The sequence below is a fragment of the Strongylocentrotus purpuratus genome, unplaced genomic scaffold (assembly GCF_000002235.5).
Source record: "Strongylocentrotus purpuratus isolate Spur 01 unplaced genomic scaffold, Spur_5.0 spur5_scaffold_5, whole genome shotgun sequence".
Classification (NCBI taxonomy): Eukaryota; Metazoa; Echinodermata; class Echinoidea; order Camarodonta; family Strongylocentrotidae; genus Strongylocentrotus; species Strongylocentrotus purpuratus.
In genome coordinates this window covers 3613130-3632173 of record NW_022145611.1, presented here as the reverse complement: position 1 = coordinate 3632173, position 19044 = coordinate 3613130, and the positions used below count along the sequence as shown (strand labels likewise).

Sequence of the window (19044 nt, the reverse complement as noted above, 5' to 3'; positions counted from 1 at the left end):
CCTTGTACACTTGCAAACTTGCATTATTTCATAAGTCTTAGCTCCAAATCAGGGGGATCACATACATGGTAACATCAACAAACTAATATGTTGACTTACATGTATGCATGCTCATTGACAAGGCGTGTTTGCTCACATGCAGGTAAAATCAAGATAACACTAATGGTTATGGTATATTGATACATCAATCTAAATGATAGTATTGCTAAGAGACAATAGTGACGTTCACACAACAGACCGCTCACTTGCAGTTGAGGTTTTAAAGTTTATCTTGTAGAAAGAGACCAACACACTAGTTGCTATAATCACATTGATATTCCAGGTCACTCCTGCACAAAAGACACAAGCAATCTTCAAATTAACCCTGTAAACGATCATCGGATCGGCCGCCGATACCGATCCGATCAGGGGTGATCGGCGAAAAATTTCCGATCGCCGATCAATTGAAATGATCGGAAAAAAATCGGCAATTTTTTTTTTTTTTTTTTTTTTTTTTTTATGACGAAAGTTTTCAAGTTTTTGGCTGTCAAATGCTCAAAAAAAGTTCATGGCTGGGATTATTTTGTCATTTGGAGTTGTTGTAGACAATGATTGTTGATATTTAGTGCCTTTTCATGACTTTGAAATTAATAATATTGGTCTAAGAGCAGAGGCAAAACAAGCGGGCCGCCATCTTGGATTATAATGTAGGTTTTTTTTTTTTTTTAATGACGAAAATTTTCAAGTTTTTGGCTATCAAATGCTCAAAAAAAGTTCATGGCTGGGATTATTTTGTCATTTGGAGTTGTTGTAGACCATGTTTGTTGATATTTAGTGCCTTTTCATGACTTTGAAATTAATAATATTGGTCTAAGAGCAGAGGCAAAACATGCGGGCCGCCATCTTGGATTATAATGCATAGAGGTCTACCTACATTATAATTCAAGATATGGCGGCCTGCATGTTTTGCCTCTGCTCTTAGATCTAGACCAATATTATTAATTTCAAAGTCATGAAAAGGCACTAAATATCAACAAACATGGTCTACAAGTACAACAACTCCAAATGACAAAATAATCCCAGCCATGAACTTTTTTTGAGCATTTGATAGCCAAAAACTTAAAAGTTTTCGTCATTAAAAAAAAAAAAAAATACCTACATTATAATCCAAGATGGCGGCCCGCATGTTTTGCCTCTGCTCTTAGACCAATATTTTTAATTTCAAAGTCATGAAAAGGCACAAAATATCAACAAACATGGTCTACAACAACTCCAAATGACAAAATAATCCCAGCCATGAACTTTTTTTGAGCATTTGATAGCCAAAAACTTGAAAAATTTCGTCATTTAAAAAAAAAAAAAAAAAAAAAAAAAAAAAAAAAAAAATCGGCCGATTTTTTTGTCGCTCTTCCGATCCGATACCGATCAAAGGTGCGAGGGTGTCGCTCCGATCTTCCGATCCGATCAGAGCCCCAACTTACAGGGTTACTTCAAATGCACATGATTGTGCATGCAGCGCAAACAAAGGGCCCGTTTGAACCCTAACAATGTTAGTGTGTTGTTTACTGGTATATCTTCGAGGTTTTGCTAACCTAAAGTTAGAAACCAAGGCAACAATGGCCATGTGAACTGTAGCCAATGGTTACTGAGCACAATCTTATAAATGATGGATTTGAAGCAGATATCCCAGTGCCATGAAATTCCCATTTTAATCAATCACCTCCTGCTTTAGTTCATCTCATATGTCCGTTCTCCCAATCCTATCCATACTTAGTCTGTCATCGATGCTCATTTAAGATCCCATTACAATGTTTTACAGAACAATTTGCTCTTTTGAGAAACATCAGAAAACATGGTGATTTGGGGGATAGACAGAATGCGTCTGAATGTCTGCAAGGCCATACATCAGATCAAATGAATAACAAACTTGGATGAGAAAAAAGAAGTGGCAAGAGAGGATGAAAGGTAAGAACATGGGCAGCTCTGAAAAGTAAAGAAATATTTAGATAGTAAGACCTCCATAACATGGAGCAGAGAGGAGAGACAGACAGGGAGGGAGGGAGGGAGGGAGGGAGGGAGGGAGGGAGGGAGGAAGGAAAGAGAGGGGAGGGAGAGAGGGAGGAAGGAAGAGAGGGGGGAGGGGAGGGAGGGAGGGAGGGAGGGAGGGAGGGAGGGAGGGAGGGAGGGAGGGAGGGAGGGAAGGAGAGAGGGAGGGAGGGAGGGAGGAAGAGAGGGAGGGAGGGAGGGAGGGAGGGAGGGAGAGAGGGAGGGAGGGAGGGGGGAAGGGAGGGAGGGAGGGAGGGAGGGAGGGAGGGAGGGAGGGAGGGAGAGAGGGAGGGAGGGAGGGAGGGAGGAGGGGGAAGGGAGGGAGGGAGGGAGGGAGGGAGGGAGGGAGGGAGGGAGGGAGGGAGGGAGAGAGAGAGGGAGGGAGGGAGGGAGAGAGGGAGAGAAATATAAAACCCATTGTTTTGTATTTAAACCTGTATCCATGTAACTACATTTTTTCTTCTTCCACATTATGAGTCTGAAATCAATCTTGCCCTATTACCTTGTGTGTTCATCGGCTACATATTGGCATGATGGCTCAGTGGTAGAGCAGTGGTGTCGTAACTGGGATGTCTTGGGTTTGAAACCAAGGCGATGCGCTATTAAATTCCCTTTGGTAAGGCATTAATCCTCATATATATATAGGGCTTCTTTATAGAAGAATGGTTATACTACTGAGAGAATTACCCTGTTTATATATAATGAATAAACAAATAAATGAATAAAATAAATCACATAAATTTCTCTCTAAACTTGATGAACAAGTGCAATCTTTTAAGCAAATGAGAGAGAGGGGAAAAAACAATTTTTTTCTGGCTGAGCTGATACTGTATAGTTCCTCTTTAAATTGAGAGGGTAAACATAGCCTCTATTAGAGTAATCAGACAGTTAGTAGGACATTTATTCGTCCATTCACAAATCATCAAATTCAAATTGGAGTAGTCCCCTCTAATGGAGAGTGAGATACTGGTGTGGATTGATGGCAATTTGCAATGCGCCTTTTACATCTCTCTATCCATTGCATGTTACACTAGCAGAAACAATTAGCATACAGAGCACAAGACCCAGGTTTGATTCCGGCAGATACAGATTTTGCAATCGTTGCAGTTATTTCAACAAAAGAAAGGCAGTAAGGAGGAACAATGAAACAGCAACGCAAATTGTTTATCTCCTCTGGTTTCTAGTACATGTACTTGTATAAAATAGACTCAGAACACTACAATAAAAGCTTGGTTGACACATGTATAAGGTGAAATATTGTTTCCCCTACACATGTGTCAACAGTTTTTATATTCTTGTGTGTTGAGTCTATTTTAAATATCTTCTCCTTCGTCTCTATATGATTATCAGACTGATTAAATTATCTATTATCATACTAATTAATAAAATTGATTGCCCAGGATAAACTGGGTGGATTTAAATAGCTCTGGCAATAAACTTAATTTAATTAATTTCTGATAAACAACTCCGACACTAGAAGATTGAAGGATAGATAGACTTATGAATATCATTATTTATGTGTATCATTACACTGGATTTAATTTTCTGTCAAGTTTGTTTTATCATGTGCATTCACTATGATGACAATTGGCATCAGTTGCAGTGTCTCTTCAGACCAAAACAAAGTCATTATTTTAAGAGAAACTTTTGTTCATTTTCTATACCTGATATTTTAAGCGATCCAAGCTTTTATCTATTTAGCAAGCTATCATATGAATCACATGATCTTTTTTAAACTCTGAAAAGAAGGAAAAAGGAATGGGTCAACAGCTAAAGATGACCTTTGCTATATTTTCTTCTTGAGACGCCCACAATGTTGAAAACAATGGAAGGAATTCTATGAGGACAGTCAATCAGTTCCAGTTAGCCAACTCTGCTTTTATACTGAAAGTTCATTGAAGTCATGTCTGGTGCAGCAGACAGCTAGGCTATGACCTTATGTGCTATTGTTTGGAACTTAAATGCGTCATTTCCATGATCATACAATTAAGGTCACATGGGAAGTTTAATTTCATCATAGAAAAAAAATCTTGAGCACATGACTGGCATCGTCTACTCTGTCTATGCACATTCATTCAATGTTCCATTGGAAACATTATTAAAGATAAAGGAAACAATACTTTCACAAGGATTCCAATATCAGTTACTGTGTGAAGGTATATTGAATGATAGCTAGATATCATTGTATCGCTGAAAGGGGGAGGATTCTCTGCACTGACCAAGTCACAACAGCAGATGGCAGTATCGCACTTTTTTCATCTTCTTCCATTGAATTACACTAGTCATACCATACATGTTAGCATGCTACACAGGGAGGTTCTTAGTACCTTCATAATGTCTCCCACTCCACTCAATACAAAAAGGAGTTGAAGCAAAAGCAAATACAAAATGTTGATCACCCAGAGCCATCTTCACTTCTGTCATTATCAACCACAATCACAGCCTAAGACACTAACCCATCATGGTCTTCTTACCTTTTAGGATGGCATCCACGCTGGGTAGGAACCCTTCCTCAAGACCTCCCATCACAGAGAATCCAAAACGTTCATCATTGGAACCTATCTCTAGTACTGTTGTCATTTCTATCTCCTGCAAGCACAAGGAAAATAATGAAAAACCATATTCATTTTCATCATGGTTTAAAGCAGGACTGCATTACTTGTAGCTACTTGCGCTCTCTATATAGCCAACAATGCCTAATAAAGCGGTACCTGTTGGTCTCCTATGGTCCCCTTTTTTAATGTTAATTGAGAGCGGATTTGACGAGATAACCACCTGCCAGCGACCACCCAGGGAGGTCTGGCCAAACTAGTGCAGATAGGCTTTGATATTTAGGAGTATGATTCTCAAAGAGTTGGGGGGGGGGCGTTATTAAACGTATATTCCATTGAGTTCCTAGAAAGCTAAATTTATTTGTAGCTCAGGTGATGCATTTTCCTTGTATCAGGTTTTTGGGGAAAATGACCGAAGGGCACATTTGAGGGAAATAATTTAAAAGAATATTATAATAACCAGCCTAAGAATCCAATCCTCAGCCCTTGGATTGAGAATCATGTGAATGAACATGGTGCATGGCCACAATATAATAAGTGGAAATAAATGTTGTGTACCTAGGTGATGTACATACATACCATCATGTTCTTGTTGGATTGCCAGTTACTCTCTTCATGAAGTTCAAATCCATCATTCTCATAACCTTCATCATCTTGGTTGCCATAGTGACTGCCTCCATTGATGGAGACTGGCCCCAGCTCCACATCCCCATTCATCATCATGAGTTACTGATCAGGTGATGCTGATCATGTGATACTGATCAGGTGACCCTCTTCAGTAGATACTCTTCAGTGGAACCGCATCCACCTCCACAATCTGGTGAGTGAAAGATATTGGATAACAATAATCACAATGCAAGAAACATAAGAAATTAATAGTTTTAAACAAAAACACATTTTAATATAGAGGTTAGCTATTACTGAAACACAAGTAGACTTCTCCTTTTGGTATTTTTAGTTTGGATCCAGATAAGTCAGTAATTTTTCCTGAAAACCTCTTTGAAAGATGTTAACTATAAAGGAAATCTACACATGTATTGAATGCTAGCCAATTAATTTTTAAAAATTCAATAAACTATTATTAAAATGTACATGTTCACCGCAACCATGAACTAATTAAAGAAAAATTCTATGATTGCTTTCTGTACTTATTTACTTGACCATTTTCACTGACTCTGATTTTGATAAATCAATCAAAGGTACACTTCAACATATTTGGAATTCTCCTTTTGCTGTTAAATTGAGCATAAATACCTACTAATTGCAATTTCTATTCTGCCTTTTGCACTGGATACAAAGCGCTCTGTGATGCCACTCATGAGTTAATGAATCAGTTTGATATAGGTTACCAACCAGTGACAGTGCGAGGAGCTCAATTAATGCATACGTATATGGTTCATGACTTCAAACACTGAATTGTTCTACTGTTGGTGATGATTATAGCTGAGGAGGGAGCCTGTTCTACACTTTGGAAGCAGCAGATGAGAAAGATGCATCGACAGCTAACATTTAAGAAACATTCCATCCAAAGAGTACTTTAAATACATGTACAGTGTAGTGTGATTTTTTTGTTTTTTTGTTGCTCTTTTCTTTATATTCACTTGATGTATTGATTCTAATTGTCAATTAAATATTGTACTGATTTGTTTCACAAAATACTACATATTAATTATTAACTGGTTCCTTCAATACAGCTTGACACAATTTAATTACTCATAATAAAGAGTAATCATACCAAAGATCACCCTAATGAAGAGTAGATAGAGAAAAGAGAGAAGACAAAAGTTTGTTTCTACAAATGCTACATGTATTGTCCTATTCATAAGACTGATAAAGGAAAAGGATTTATTAAACTCAATCACCTGTTGCTCTGATACAGTGACAGCGAATGCACTCGAAACTTGCAAGATTAATTGAAACATACATGTAGGTATACATGTATCCATGTACATGTATATACTCCATGTAAACTTTAACACTGGCATTTAAAAACCTAAAATTGTCTTCCCCTTTCCCACAAAATATTTGTTACTAGTTAACCATGGAAATATTAAATTCTCCATTCTCCAAGCAAAACAAAAATATAATTTGCTAGTGTCACTCTTATCTAGAGGATGTTGTACTATTTTAATAATTAATCCATTACTATCTTGATCCTTGACCAATTGTGACTCCTGACTCCTTTCGGCAACTGGCACATATGCAGACAGGACATCACTTTGTAGAGGTGTGAATTTCAAAGAACAACAACAACAACATGTCCCATATTTTTCTAGGATGGTTTTATGTCTTCTAGTTCTACCAATAGAGTATACCGTAGGCTAGCTGTGGGGTAATTCTAAATGGTCCCTTTGAAATCACAATTTGAACACCTGTATGTCAACTCCCCTTCAAATATATGGCAGAAACCAACAAAGAGAAGACCAACTTCATGACCAACTTGGAAGGGATGGGAGTGGGGGGGGGGGGGGGTCATAGATCAATATGCTATACTGAACATGTTACATGGTCAATTCTATATAGTTTTAAGACAATTGCAATGCTGTAAACATCTGACCATATGACCTGAAGTTTGATCATTTGATGGAGAGGTTCAAATCATTCTTTTAATCTCTCACTATCATTGTGATCCCCTTAACTATTTAAAGTTAACTCTACTTCATTTATTACAACACCCTTTACTGCCCTTTTCAGCATTCCAGCACAATCTTGTTTGCAATCCAAAGTTCAGTTAGAAGCCAATCTGCAGTCAATATAAACTAGGTGTTGCAATTTGTTCTATTCTCCATGTACATATACTGCACATGATTCATCCATCATTAATGTCTCATCCCCATTTCAAAATACAAGCAAGAGGGAAAACAATATTTTGCTTCCTGGTTTTATGATATATTGGCTACAATATGGGAAGGAATCTGTTCTCCTTGTATTCTAATTCTTTAAACATTGTGTAAAAATTCAATGAGGGGTCGGTTTAAGCACTTACTTATCCTATCCAAAGTGTATCCTGAGCTGCTGTTGCTGTTGCTCATACATGTACATGTAATTTATCATCATTTTTGTTTCATTTGTATAATCTCCTAAAATTGCTATACCTAGACGCCTACCAAAATACAAAGTTGTAAACGATTACATCAGATTTTGAAACCTGTCCAATGTGTTTTCAAACTAGAAATGATTACATTTACATCACTGGAATTAAACATGATCCAGGATGTATTGAGTAGAGTAGCCAGGCAACCCTTGAACACAACAAAAAACATAAATTGGAAATGGTGAGCATTGACACAAAATATCATTTTGTTATGTTATCTTCCCCCCCCCCCCCCCCCCCCCCCCCCCCCCCCACCCCATGTACATGTACATACCGGTACTACAAAATATTAGATGCACATGTGGTATAAATATACCTGATGTACTATACTTAGAGGTACCAAATTACTATTAGAGTACATGTACAAGTCCTGATTATCACGATAGAAAATGGAAATGTCTTTAATGCCTGTACATACCAGATAGGATTATAGGTAGTTGTTATGAAGGATTATAGACCTAGTCCTAAAGCTAGTTTATCTAATTAACAGTGACCAACTAACTTATCTATTGTTGTGCAAAGTGGCCCTAGTCTAGCAGACATGGAGCTACATGTACTGTCTATAACAGTTGGTGTCAGTTAAAATCAATACCTAGACAATAGCAATGTACAAAGGCAAGTTGGAAGTACACTATTGTAATGTGTAGAATTACACCATGAATAGTCTCTGATTAAATTTAAACTAAAGATACTTAGGTTATTCCCTGATCAAAATCCATTTACCACAGGCTGCTCTCTGTTGAAGAAATTCAGTCAACATAACATCAAAATCATACTAGCAATAACCTTATATACAGGAAATCAGTAATTTCAGCATTCTAACTTAATTCAACACAACGTGAGGAATCTTTCCAATTCTCAGAGAAAATAAGATATCTTACGATGCTGGTAATCATCATCTCTTTTCACCTACATGTACAAGTTTAAAGGAAAAGTGCAAACAATTTGTGAATCAATGATAAACATTCTGAATCACTCTATATGTAATCAATATGGGGCCGTATTCTGAAACAGATAGTAGCGAGTGAAATATGCATTATATGAGTTGCATCAAACCAAAGACGAGGATCTAAGCTTTACAAATATGTGTCATTTATCAATTATAATTGCGATTAAGTTATGATAAAACATTGATAATTCTTGGTTTCGTTTTTTCGGGGACGCACTGTAAATGTATGAATAAAACGTCAAAAAATATGAAAAGTCTTAGGATAAAACTAAGGTCAAAGGTCAAATTGATTTTTGTCCTGTCCATTTTCAATAAATAGGATCTACATGTACATGTATAGGGCCATTTACACTTGAAACCAAACACAATACTTTGGGGGATCGCGCGATGAGTGGAGAGACCGCGCTGTGTTTGGGATCAATGCGTGTGATAGAAGAATAAAAACTAAAACAGACAGAAGCTTGACTAATACAGAGTACATTACAACATTACAGTATGCATTCATTATACAGTATCAGAGTTGCACATATTAGTTCAATATTCTATAGATTCTATCTCATCCAGAACGGTGATCAGTTAACAATGAAAGTCCCTATGCACCTTCAATTCAAATGGACATCTATTGTTACCATCAAAATGGAAAGAATTTGATCTATTGTCAGCTTGTATCCATAGTACACCTCTCAAGATCTGTGCATGCCATACCAACGTGTATTCCAGAAGTATGACCTTACCAGGCAAACATGCTTTGTCAATACGTACAGGTACAGGTACCAGAGATTGCGGCCAAATCCATAAACAACTTACAAAGGTTTCTTCTGAGGGGGGGGGGGGGGGGGGGAGGTCTTTGTGACACAGAACTTGACAGAAGAGAGAACAATGCCAGAGACATAACAGGAGGACAAAATATAAACATGTACGGACTACCGAGACATACATGTTAAAGGGCAATCCAACTCTAAAATAAGTTCATTGTATAAAAGCAAAAAAGTATAAGTTTACAAGAATGGAGAAAGTTTGAAATAAATCGGACCAACAATAAGAAAGTTATGAATGTTTTTAAAATTTGAGATCACTACTACATGAACATGTACATGTCGGTTTTTAAGAATCTAACATTGGCAGTTCAGTCAGTGGATTGTGACCTACATGTACACATGTAAGTACACTAGACACCTACATGTAGTCAAACTCAAAGATTATAACTCTTTTGTTTTACATAAATATCAATAATTTCCCTTTTCTCTTTTAAAAAGCGCCTGACCCCTTGAGCACTACTCAAAATATATTATTAATAGCAGTGTACACAGAGAAAAGACCCTACTGAGTCATATTTATTTCAAAATTGAATTTGTCATTTTGTGTGTTGGAACAAATGGGAAAGTTGTCTGCCACTACATCACAGAACACATTATTGTTCCAGCCAATTTTAAGAGCCTATATACCTTAATGATTACAATTCTCAAAAATTCTCAAAAGTTTTCTCACTTTTTGTCTGATTTCATTCAAACTTGACCAGTCTACTTCTCTGATTTTACTGCTTTCCTCTAGAGTAAATGTAGTTTGCTATCAAGGTTGGATTTTCTTTAAAGGTAAAGACCAGTATGGAAACGCCCAATTTCAAAAATGAAATGGAAGCTCTTATTACCAATCATGTGAAAGAGTATGTTTTTACTAATACATGACGATAAAAATTTTGCCGGGAAAACGCCTAATTAATATATTTGATAAATAGTTTATCTATTGGTGTGTGAGAGATAACACTTGTCGCGCCGTGTGCGTAGTTCCCATATATATCTTTCTGTGTACAGTGCTTGTAACTTTATAAAGGATGGACAAATTTCTTTTCATTTTGATGATTTCCTTGCAGTACACACCAATACTTACATTGTATATGCTAGATGATCAACCTTTTCTGATCGATTCCACAACGTTTCTTTCACAATGCAATCGCATGACTTAACTGGTCTTTATCTTTAACATACAAAAGTTACACCACACTTCACAATGTTCACTTTGGACCTTGGCCTAAAATGTCATGAGAATATGGACCATGGGCCTTTCCTCATCAGCTCGAGTTTGCCAAATAACCTGCTATTTTCAGACTCAGGATATTATCCCGAAGCTCGAAATTGCCAGACCGATACGCTCATCTAAATATCATTGATTCTTGTACCAATATTCATATTAGTTCAGTTCAGTTCAGTTCAGTTTATTAATTTTTCTCAAGCATAAAAACAATATTATAATATATACAAGAATGGCAAATATACATCCTGTACATGTAGTAAGAGAAAAAACGGAAACTACAAAAAAGTTTATAAAAACTTGTATGAGTACAGTGTAGTTCCCAGTAAAGGAAAAATACATGGTATAAACAATTGCAATAACAAAATACAAAATTATGCAGATTAATCAGTAACACACTACACCAACAAACACCAGCAATCATACAGGGAGGGTGGGGGGGGGGGGGGTAATGGTAAATGTAAATTTAATAGAGAACAAAAATTAATTTGAATAATCATCAATATATACCCTTTTCAACTTTGCTTTAAATGAAGTTATATTTGTTGAACTCTTTATTTCCTCTGGGAGATTATTCCACAAACGTGGACCACTGTGTCTTAATGAGTTTAATAAAAAACTGTGTATTAACTTTGGAATAATGAAATTTATTACTTGAGCGAGTATTGTGATAATGGACCGATCTATTTATGGTGAACATTTGGGAAATATTTGGGAAATACCGTATACAACATTACCTTCAACTGTTTTCAAACTTATGATTTTGTAATGATTTTTACCATTTGTATAACCTGCCATGAATAATGTCCCTGTCATGTTTTGTAATGTATGTTTCTTTTGTTAGTTTTGTTTGTACATGTATATGTACATGTAAATCTCTTAACTACGGTACTGTTCGGGGAACTACATGTACCTGTATGCCTCCACAAGGCCATTTTTGGCCTTTAGTTCCCTATTTTCATTTTCTTATATATTGCAAATGCTTATCATTGTATATCTTTGTATTGTTTTTTATTGAAAATGGAAATGAATAAAACAAATTGAATTGAAACTAGCTCGGACAGGCGTAATTTAGCCCGCTATTTCCCAAACTGCAGGATATTTGGAAACAAGACCAAGATTTCTCGGATAGTTTCTCAACCAAATATTCCCCAATTGCAACTGCAGCCTGATGAAGATGCAAATTAACTGGTTAATTTGCGAGGGGATAGTTGAAATAGCAGGTTATTTGGCAAACTCAAGCTGATGAAGACAGGCCTCATGACAGGCCTCATGACAGTTCATGTACCGTAACACAACTGTCTGGTATTTCTTGATGAAAACAAATAATAATATTAATAATAAAGTAGGGCCCACAAGTAAACATGAAAAGCAATATATACATAGATATATACAGTATGAGAAGTTAATTTTGTATGATCTAAAGTAATTCCTGGGGAAAGGGAAAAAAGAGGGGAAAAAGAGGGGAAAAAAGAGGGGGAAAAAATTGTCTGACTATTACAATAAACCCATAATACCCAAACACAGTCATATACAATTATTTCAACTGATATCAGATTTTTTACATGCAAAATTGCAATTTAATCAATAACACAGACGTAATCCAATGCCATCAGGCAAACACTGTACACTGTAAGCAAACCCAGTATGTACAGTACAAGAATCAATATCCAACAATCACACCTAAGTGACTGAGCACAAAAGTATTATATGATAATGATATTTGGTATGGCAAGGCACATCCTACAGTATTAATTAAAATAATGTTTGAGTCGATCACAGAGATTCACCGTCACCCCCCCCCCCATAACGTACACATAAACGCATAGATGTACCTGTAGCTGCATAAACATGTGCACAGTGTGTACAAGTAATTCAAATAAGTAGCTCAATTGCTTGTCATGGTAAAGTGTACTTTGAAATCTGTAGTCTTCACTACCTGTTATGATATCCAGTGCAAACTGGAAAATCACTTCTTCAGATGTCAACAACAAAACAAAATATTAGTTTTACAAATTTAACAAATCTTCCTACAAACGTCAAAGGTACAAAAAATGCTTTTTGGATCGTGTCTATGAAAATGCATGTCACAAACTTAGGTAGTCGACATCCTGTTCACTTTCCTTGTTCACTTTCCTTTGATTTCAGTGGAGCATTCGTCATGCATAATTTGCATATATGCATATTTTCCGAGCATGCACCACTTTGAAAGAGCTCAAACCAGGTACCGGAACCATGAGATGGGTACCCCCTAAATATTTTTTTTAGATAGTTTATTAAAAAAAAGTATCCTTTGGAGAAAGAATTTTTCTTGAATTTTGATATTCTATTTTCATTAAAAATAATTTTTTCTTATTTTCTTTTTTTTCTCCTTTTGCTTATGATAACGTCATTTTCATTTTTAAAGGAAAGATACATACATGTATTGAAATATACATGAATGTAGGAACAGACTTAAAGACTACCTCAAACCTAGACCTACATGTAAGTTACTACATGTACATGTAGCATAGAATAAAAACAATTAATTTCAAAATTGTGAAAATTGTTTATAACTAAACTTTTTTTTTAGGCTTTATCCCATCACATTTTTCAATGGCCTTCTTGTATTGATACACTGTTGCCTAAACAGTTGGCATAAATTCTTCTTACCATTTTCCATGTGATTGTGACAATACGATTTATTCTTGATATATAAAGTTTATGAATCTTTTCAGAACTATTTTTCAGATCAAACTTTATTGATCAGTAAAGTTATGAGAATATATCAATTCTATGATTCTATCTACAATATTAAAAATAAATCATAATTTTTTATCGTCACAACCATTTCATGAAAAGAGGTAAGAAAATGTTATTCCACCATTATGGGAAACAGAGTGTCTGTCTTCCATCTTATCATTCATACAGGCCTACAGTACTCAATATTTTTTCATTTCTTAAAAAAATATTTCTTTGATTTTTGCTTTTATTTATTCAGGTTGTGATCTTTCTGTTCCTGGGGGTGTTTCATAAAGCTGTTCGTAAAGTTACGCATGACTTTACGAATGACTTAAATATGAAAAGCCAAATGGGATGCTCAATCATTATAGTCACACTTTGTTAAAACATCAGGAAAAACTTTGGGTATCCTATCTGGCACTACACAACCCCCCCCCCCCCCCCCCCCCCCCCCCAGTTCTCTTGAATTGTCATAACCTAAATTCAGTTTTTTTTTTTTTCTTCATGAAAATGTGTATTAAACAGTCAGTGTTTAATTCAGTAAATAAAAGCCTAAGATGGGAAAATTACATATTTCCCATATTCATATATTTATAAAGAATGATAAATCCCTGTAAAAAGGGGTGTAGCATGGCAAATACTGGTTAACGTCATCTACAACTTCTTTCGGAGAACTGCATGTAAACGAATGGACTTGATTAACAGTCAGCGCGACCTTAGTTCGCTATCTCACAAAATCGGTCAGATTTAGAAAATATGATACCACCAATGGAGAGAGGAACCTAAAGTTACCAAGGTTGCGTTTATTGACCGAATTTTTGGCTAGAATCAGGTTTCTCAAACGCATTTCAGGCAAATTTAGAAGGTGATAAACGCAAAGCCTTTTTTAAAGGTCTTTAGATATGGGCATATCTAAAGACGCATAAAGGTGTGTTTCGAATGTGACATACAGTTTTGAACCCCACATACAAATCGGACCACCCAGGTTAAGGGTTCGGAGGCTAGCGCCACGCCATGTGTTGTGTACAAGCATGTGTGTGTAGTTGACCTCCAAGAAACTGTCTGCTTCCCGGGTCAAAACAGCTGCGCAGACACAAGGCCTTTATTTTGAATCGTGAAAAGACGATAAACGGAACATCCCGCAAATCACTTTCGTATAGTGGGGTTCGATAGTGGGGTATGATAGTGGGGTATGATATGTACATATCTAGTGGCAAGACCCAATAAACGCGCCCCAAGAGACAAAATTCTATGGAATTGGGTGTGAAATTATGAGAATTTGAAAAAAATGAGATCAGCAAATTTGGCAGTCTTTTGTGTCCATTGCGAAAAATGTTGAACTTTAAATACCATCAAGGGTCTGGAAATGTTTTTGAGATAATGAGCAGATGTCATCAAAATTAGTAAAAAGTGGTACATATTGTATATATTTTGCCTAGCAAAATATGGGGTTCGACGCAGAAAATACCGACGCAGAACTGAGCCAGAAAAACTTACCAAGATGAAGACACCCAACTACGAGAAGGAAGAAAATGACATTGAACTGGAAGCCTGACTGCTGAGAACACAGCATCTCTTCCAGAATCTGGTAAAGGTAAAGGTAAATGTGATGGTTTAGACTCTAGTCAGTCATTTTGAAGGAGCCTTTACGGGCAGTCTAATGATTGTAAGGCTTGGTGAACAAAAAATAGATTCTTGATCTGACTTGACCTTGACCTAAGCCTTCCGCACCATCTGGGAGATGTGTGATGGCTTCTGCTTCATGACGTCAAGCCAGATCTTCCTATCTTGTGACGTTCTGGTCGCTTCTGTGAGGGATCCCAGACATCTAGTGGCACAATCGGCCTTTACACAATCTATCCATTCTTGGCTGGTCTGCCCCAGGGTTTATCACCATGGATATTAGAAGTTAGGAGTATCTTTGGGTATCGTGATGGCCCATCTTGTTAACGTGGCCAAAGAATCGTAGCCGTTTTTGGCTATTTTGTCCAGAATGGTTTATCCAGTCCTAGAGTCATCCGAATCGTTGTATTCCTTATTCTGTCTAGTCTGGTTAACCCTAATTCTTGATCTATACTAATGAATCACCAAGTCCAAGTCTGCAAATCACTAATCAGTATTGTAAGGCTAGTAATAGTATGGTAGGTCTAGACCTAGTAATAATAGTTTAATATCAAAGGGCAAGGTGGGCTAGAAGCCTAACTAAACGACAGTAAGCCAAGTACTAAAGTAGTAGACTTATACTCTTCTCACACTTGATTTGATTAACCCGTACTTTGCTTAGCCCCGTACTATCCTTAACCCCGGACTAACTTTTTTGGCTATTCTCACTGCAATTCCTTAGAATATTCATTAATTCGCTCCACTGCGTTGTCCCTGATATTTTTTCGTTTCTGTTCTCATTCATTGCTTGGCACCGCAATTGCGGGGTTAGCCATGCTATTTTGCAGGGCCAGCTAACCCAATATATAGTGGGGCTAGCCCACTTCGGTAAATACGAGTCTGAACAGAAAGTGAATAGGCTTAACCCTGGCCTATAGGTGGGGCTAAGACCCCCCCCCCCCCTTAAAGATAAAGACCAGTTATGGTCATGCGATTGTATTGTGAAAGAAACGTGGAATCGATCAGTAAAGGTTGATCATCTAGCATATAAGTATTGGTGTGTACTGCAAGGTTCTGAATCATCAAATGTTAAGAAATTTGGCCCAGTCTTCGTAAAGTGACAAGCACTGTACACAGAAAGATGAATATGGGACAACGCACATGTGCGCGACACATGCGTTTATCTCTCACACACCAATAGATAAACTAATTTACCAAATATATCAATAAATAGGCGGTTCCCGGCAAAATTTTTTATCTTCATGTATTAATAGTCAAAACATATTCTTTCACATGATTGGTAATAAGAGCTTCCATTTCATTTTTTGAAATTGGGCGTTTCCAATACTGGTCTTTACCTTTAACCCCACCTATAGCACGGTTAAGCAAATTTTTGCCAGTGTGAAAAAGAAAGTGGAATTTAGCTTAAGATAAAGACCAGTATTGGAAACGCCACAATTTCAAAAATTGAAATGGAAGCTCTTATTCAATCAATCAATCATGTGAAAGAATATGTATTGACAATACATGATGATAACAATTTTGCCGGGAAACCGCCTACTAATTGATATATTTGGTAAATTAGTTTATCTATTGGCATGTGAGAGATAAAACGCACGTGTCGCGCACGTGGGCAAACGGTGCATAGTCCCATATCTTTCTGTGTACAGTGCTAGGAGACTGGGCAAATTTCTTACATTTTAATGATTTCCAGAACTTGCAGTACACACTAATACTTGCATGTATATGCTAGATGATCAACCTTTCTGATCGATTCCACAACCTTTCTTTCACAATGCAATCGCATTACATAACTGGTCTTTATCTTTAACCCCAAACTATAGGTGGGGCTCTAAAACCCTCCTTTAACCCCAATATAGTACGGGGTTAAGCAACATTTTGCCAGTGTGAAAAGAAAGTGGAATGAGCCTAACCCCAGGACTATAGGTGGGTAAAGGGAGAGTCGGGCTAACTCGCCCCGCGGGACATCTCGCTCAGCCTCAAGATTGGGGCGAGATGTCCCGACATGATTCATGATCGAGAGATACCAATGTGTATATGTTTTGTGCTCATGTGACTTAATAATGCCATTTCCAACCACAATCTGCAATGAATTTTGTCAATTGATACTATTGAAGACAATCTATATCTTCTCTTTAGTAAAATGACAAAAAAAAATGGCATTTTGGACAATTTACTCACACAGCTCGCAATTCGTGATTCATCGATCGAGAGATACCAATGTGTATATGTTTGTGCTCATGTGACTTAATTAATGCCATTTCCAACCACAATCTGTAATGAATTTTGTCAATGATACTATTGAAGACAATCTATATCTTTCTTTAGGTAAATGACAAAAAAAAATTGCTTTTTAGACAATTTACTCACAGCTCGCAATTCGCATCGCCGCACGTACATTAAATGTGCTTGTATCGATACGAACCACTGAAATTCGACCAGTGTTTTGTCAGTAAATCACTGCAAAAATACCATTTTCATAATGTATAAGGTCTATTTCTGATTCCTGATATAAATTTTGTTATTGCAGAAGTCGAATGTAATTTTAGACGAGATGGCTGAGTTTGTTCACATTCTTTCGTCCTGGCCGTAAATTATCTCCGACCGATGAATCATGTTGGACATCTCGCGCCAGTCTTTGAGGCTGGGGCGAGATGTCCCGGGGGCGAGTTAGCCCGGATTCGGGCTAAGATACCCTTCAACCCCACCTATAAACGGGGTTTAAGCAAAATATTGCACTGTGTGAAAACAGTACGAGTGTGTAACTTAGGCGCGTTCATGCTTGATTTGACGGCCAGAATCAGGCATTGTTACGCGTTCAGTTTAAAACCGCTTGCGTTTCATGCTCAATTTTTGTAGAATCTCCGAAAAACGGCGATAACGATCGCCGATCGTAAACTCACAAAAAGATGCGTTACAATTTGTACGCGTTTTAAATGGGGTCAACGCACTGACTCTATGGGTCTCTAGTAGCATGCACAGTGAAGGTTGCGAATCCAGCTGGAAGACCAATTAAGGCCACACACTGAGAATTGCCTGGAGGAGCCAGAGAAGTAAGCATGAACACTACATCGTGGAACTGCAATCACGAGAGCGTTTACGATGAGCGTTTCAGATTGCTCATTCTGCCGCAAAATTTAAGCATGAACGCAGCCTAAGTTTTTACTAGCTCTATAAAGTACTGCTATCATTTTATCCACTTTCTTTTACATTCTACAACACCATGCCTAGCCACCACCACCACACGACCATTCAATGATTCATGATTCTGTGTCAGGTTTGTCAGTGCCATATATCAGTCGGCCAGATACAAACTATCAAACAAAAATTCAGGAACGCCCATTGGTTTTACACACACACTTGGTCGACTCGTCACACCGGCCACCTACACAGTAACAGTAACAGTTCGATCTAACAATTTTTCGCATGATATTTTTATTTGCATCAATGATCAGTAACACCTAAATTACTTTCCAATTACCTGGAGTATATGAATCGTGGCAGAATTCCGAGTATCACGAATAACTATCTTGTATATATGGATCCGTCTCTAGCCTCTTCTGATGGCGTCGGCTTTGCGCGAAGTACCGGTACAACTATACCGCGTATAATACTAGATATACCGTACATATACCGCGCATACGTAATTCAATTTGTCAATACTACTCATTTGTATTGGCGATTATATGCGCATGCGGAATACAATAGGCCCACTCTTAAAATAAAATTACTTGAAATACTTTTCACGTAAAACACTATGTGCTATTTTTAACATTCAAAATTATATATTAAAAATCACTCGATCGCTACGCTCCTCGCAATTCATTGATTGTAGTGTCTGGGCGGGGGCACGCAATTTTGCAGTATGCATATGGGTCCCTCTATTAGCAAGGCGTGAAGCCCCCCCCCCCCCAAAAAAAAAGGACAAGAAGAATCCCAAAAAAGAGTTGAAAAAAAGGAGGAAAGAGAGAATTATTGTGAGTTAAAAGAAAAAAAAAAAAAGAACGATAGAAGAGAGTTGCGAGAGCATGATCGAGGAATTGCATTTCTTT

The 19044-nt window shown here is 37.2% G+C and overlaps 1 protein-coding gene across 1 annotated transcript in view; it reads right to left on the bottom strand.

Moving 5' to 3' along the window:
- Positions 1 to 18586, bottom strand: part of LOC105445791 (MAGUK p55 subfamily member 5) — an 80548-nt gene extending 61962 nt beyond the window's left edge. The window contains exons 1-3 of the mRNA XM_030999724.1: positions 18474 to 18586; positions 5157 to 5394; positions 4500 to 4614 (exon numbers count right to left, since the gene is read on the bottom strand). Of these exons, the coding sequence (XP_030855584.1) occupies positions 4500 to 4614; positions 5157 to 5300 (259 nt within the window). The 5' untranslated portion in view covers positions 5301 to 5394; positions 18474 to 18586. The remainder of the gene's footprint in view (positions 1 to 4499; positions 4615 to 5156; positions 5395 to 18473) is intronic.
- Positions 18587 to 19044: the final 458 nt, after the last annotated feature.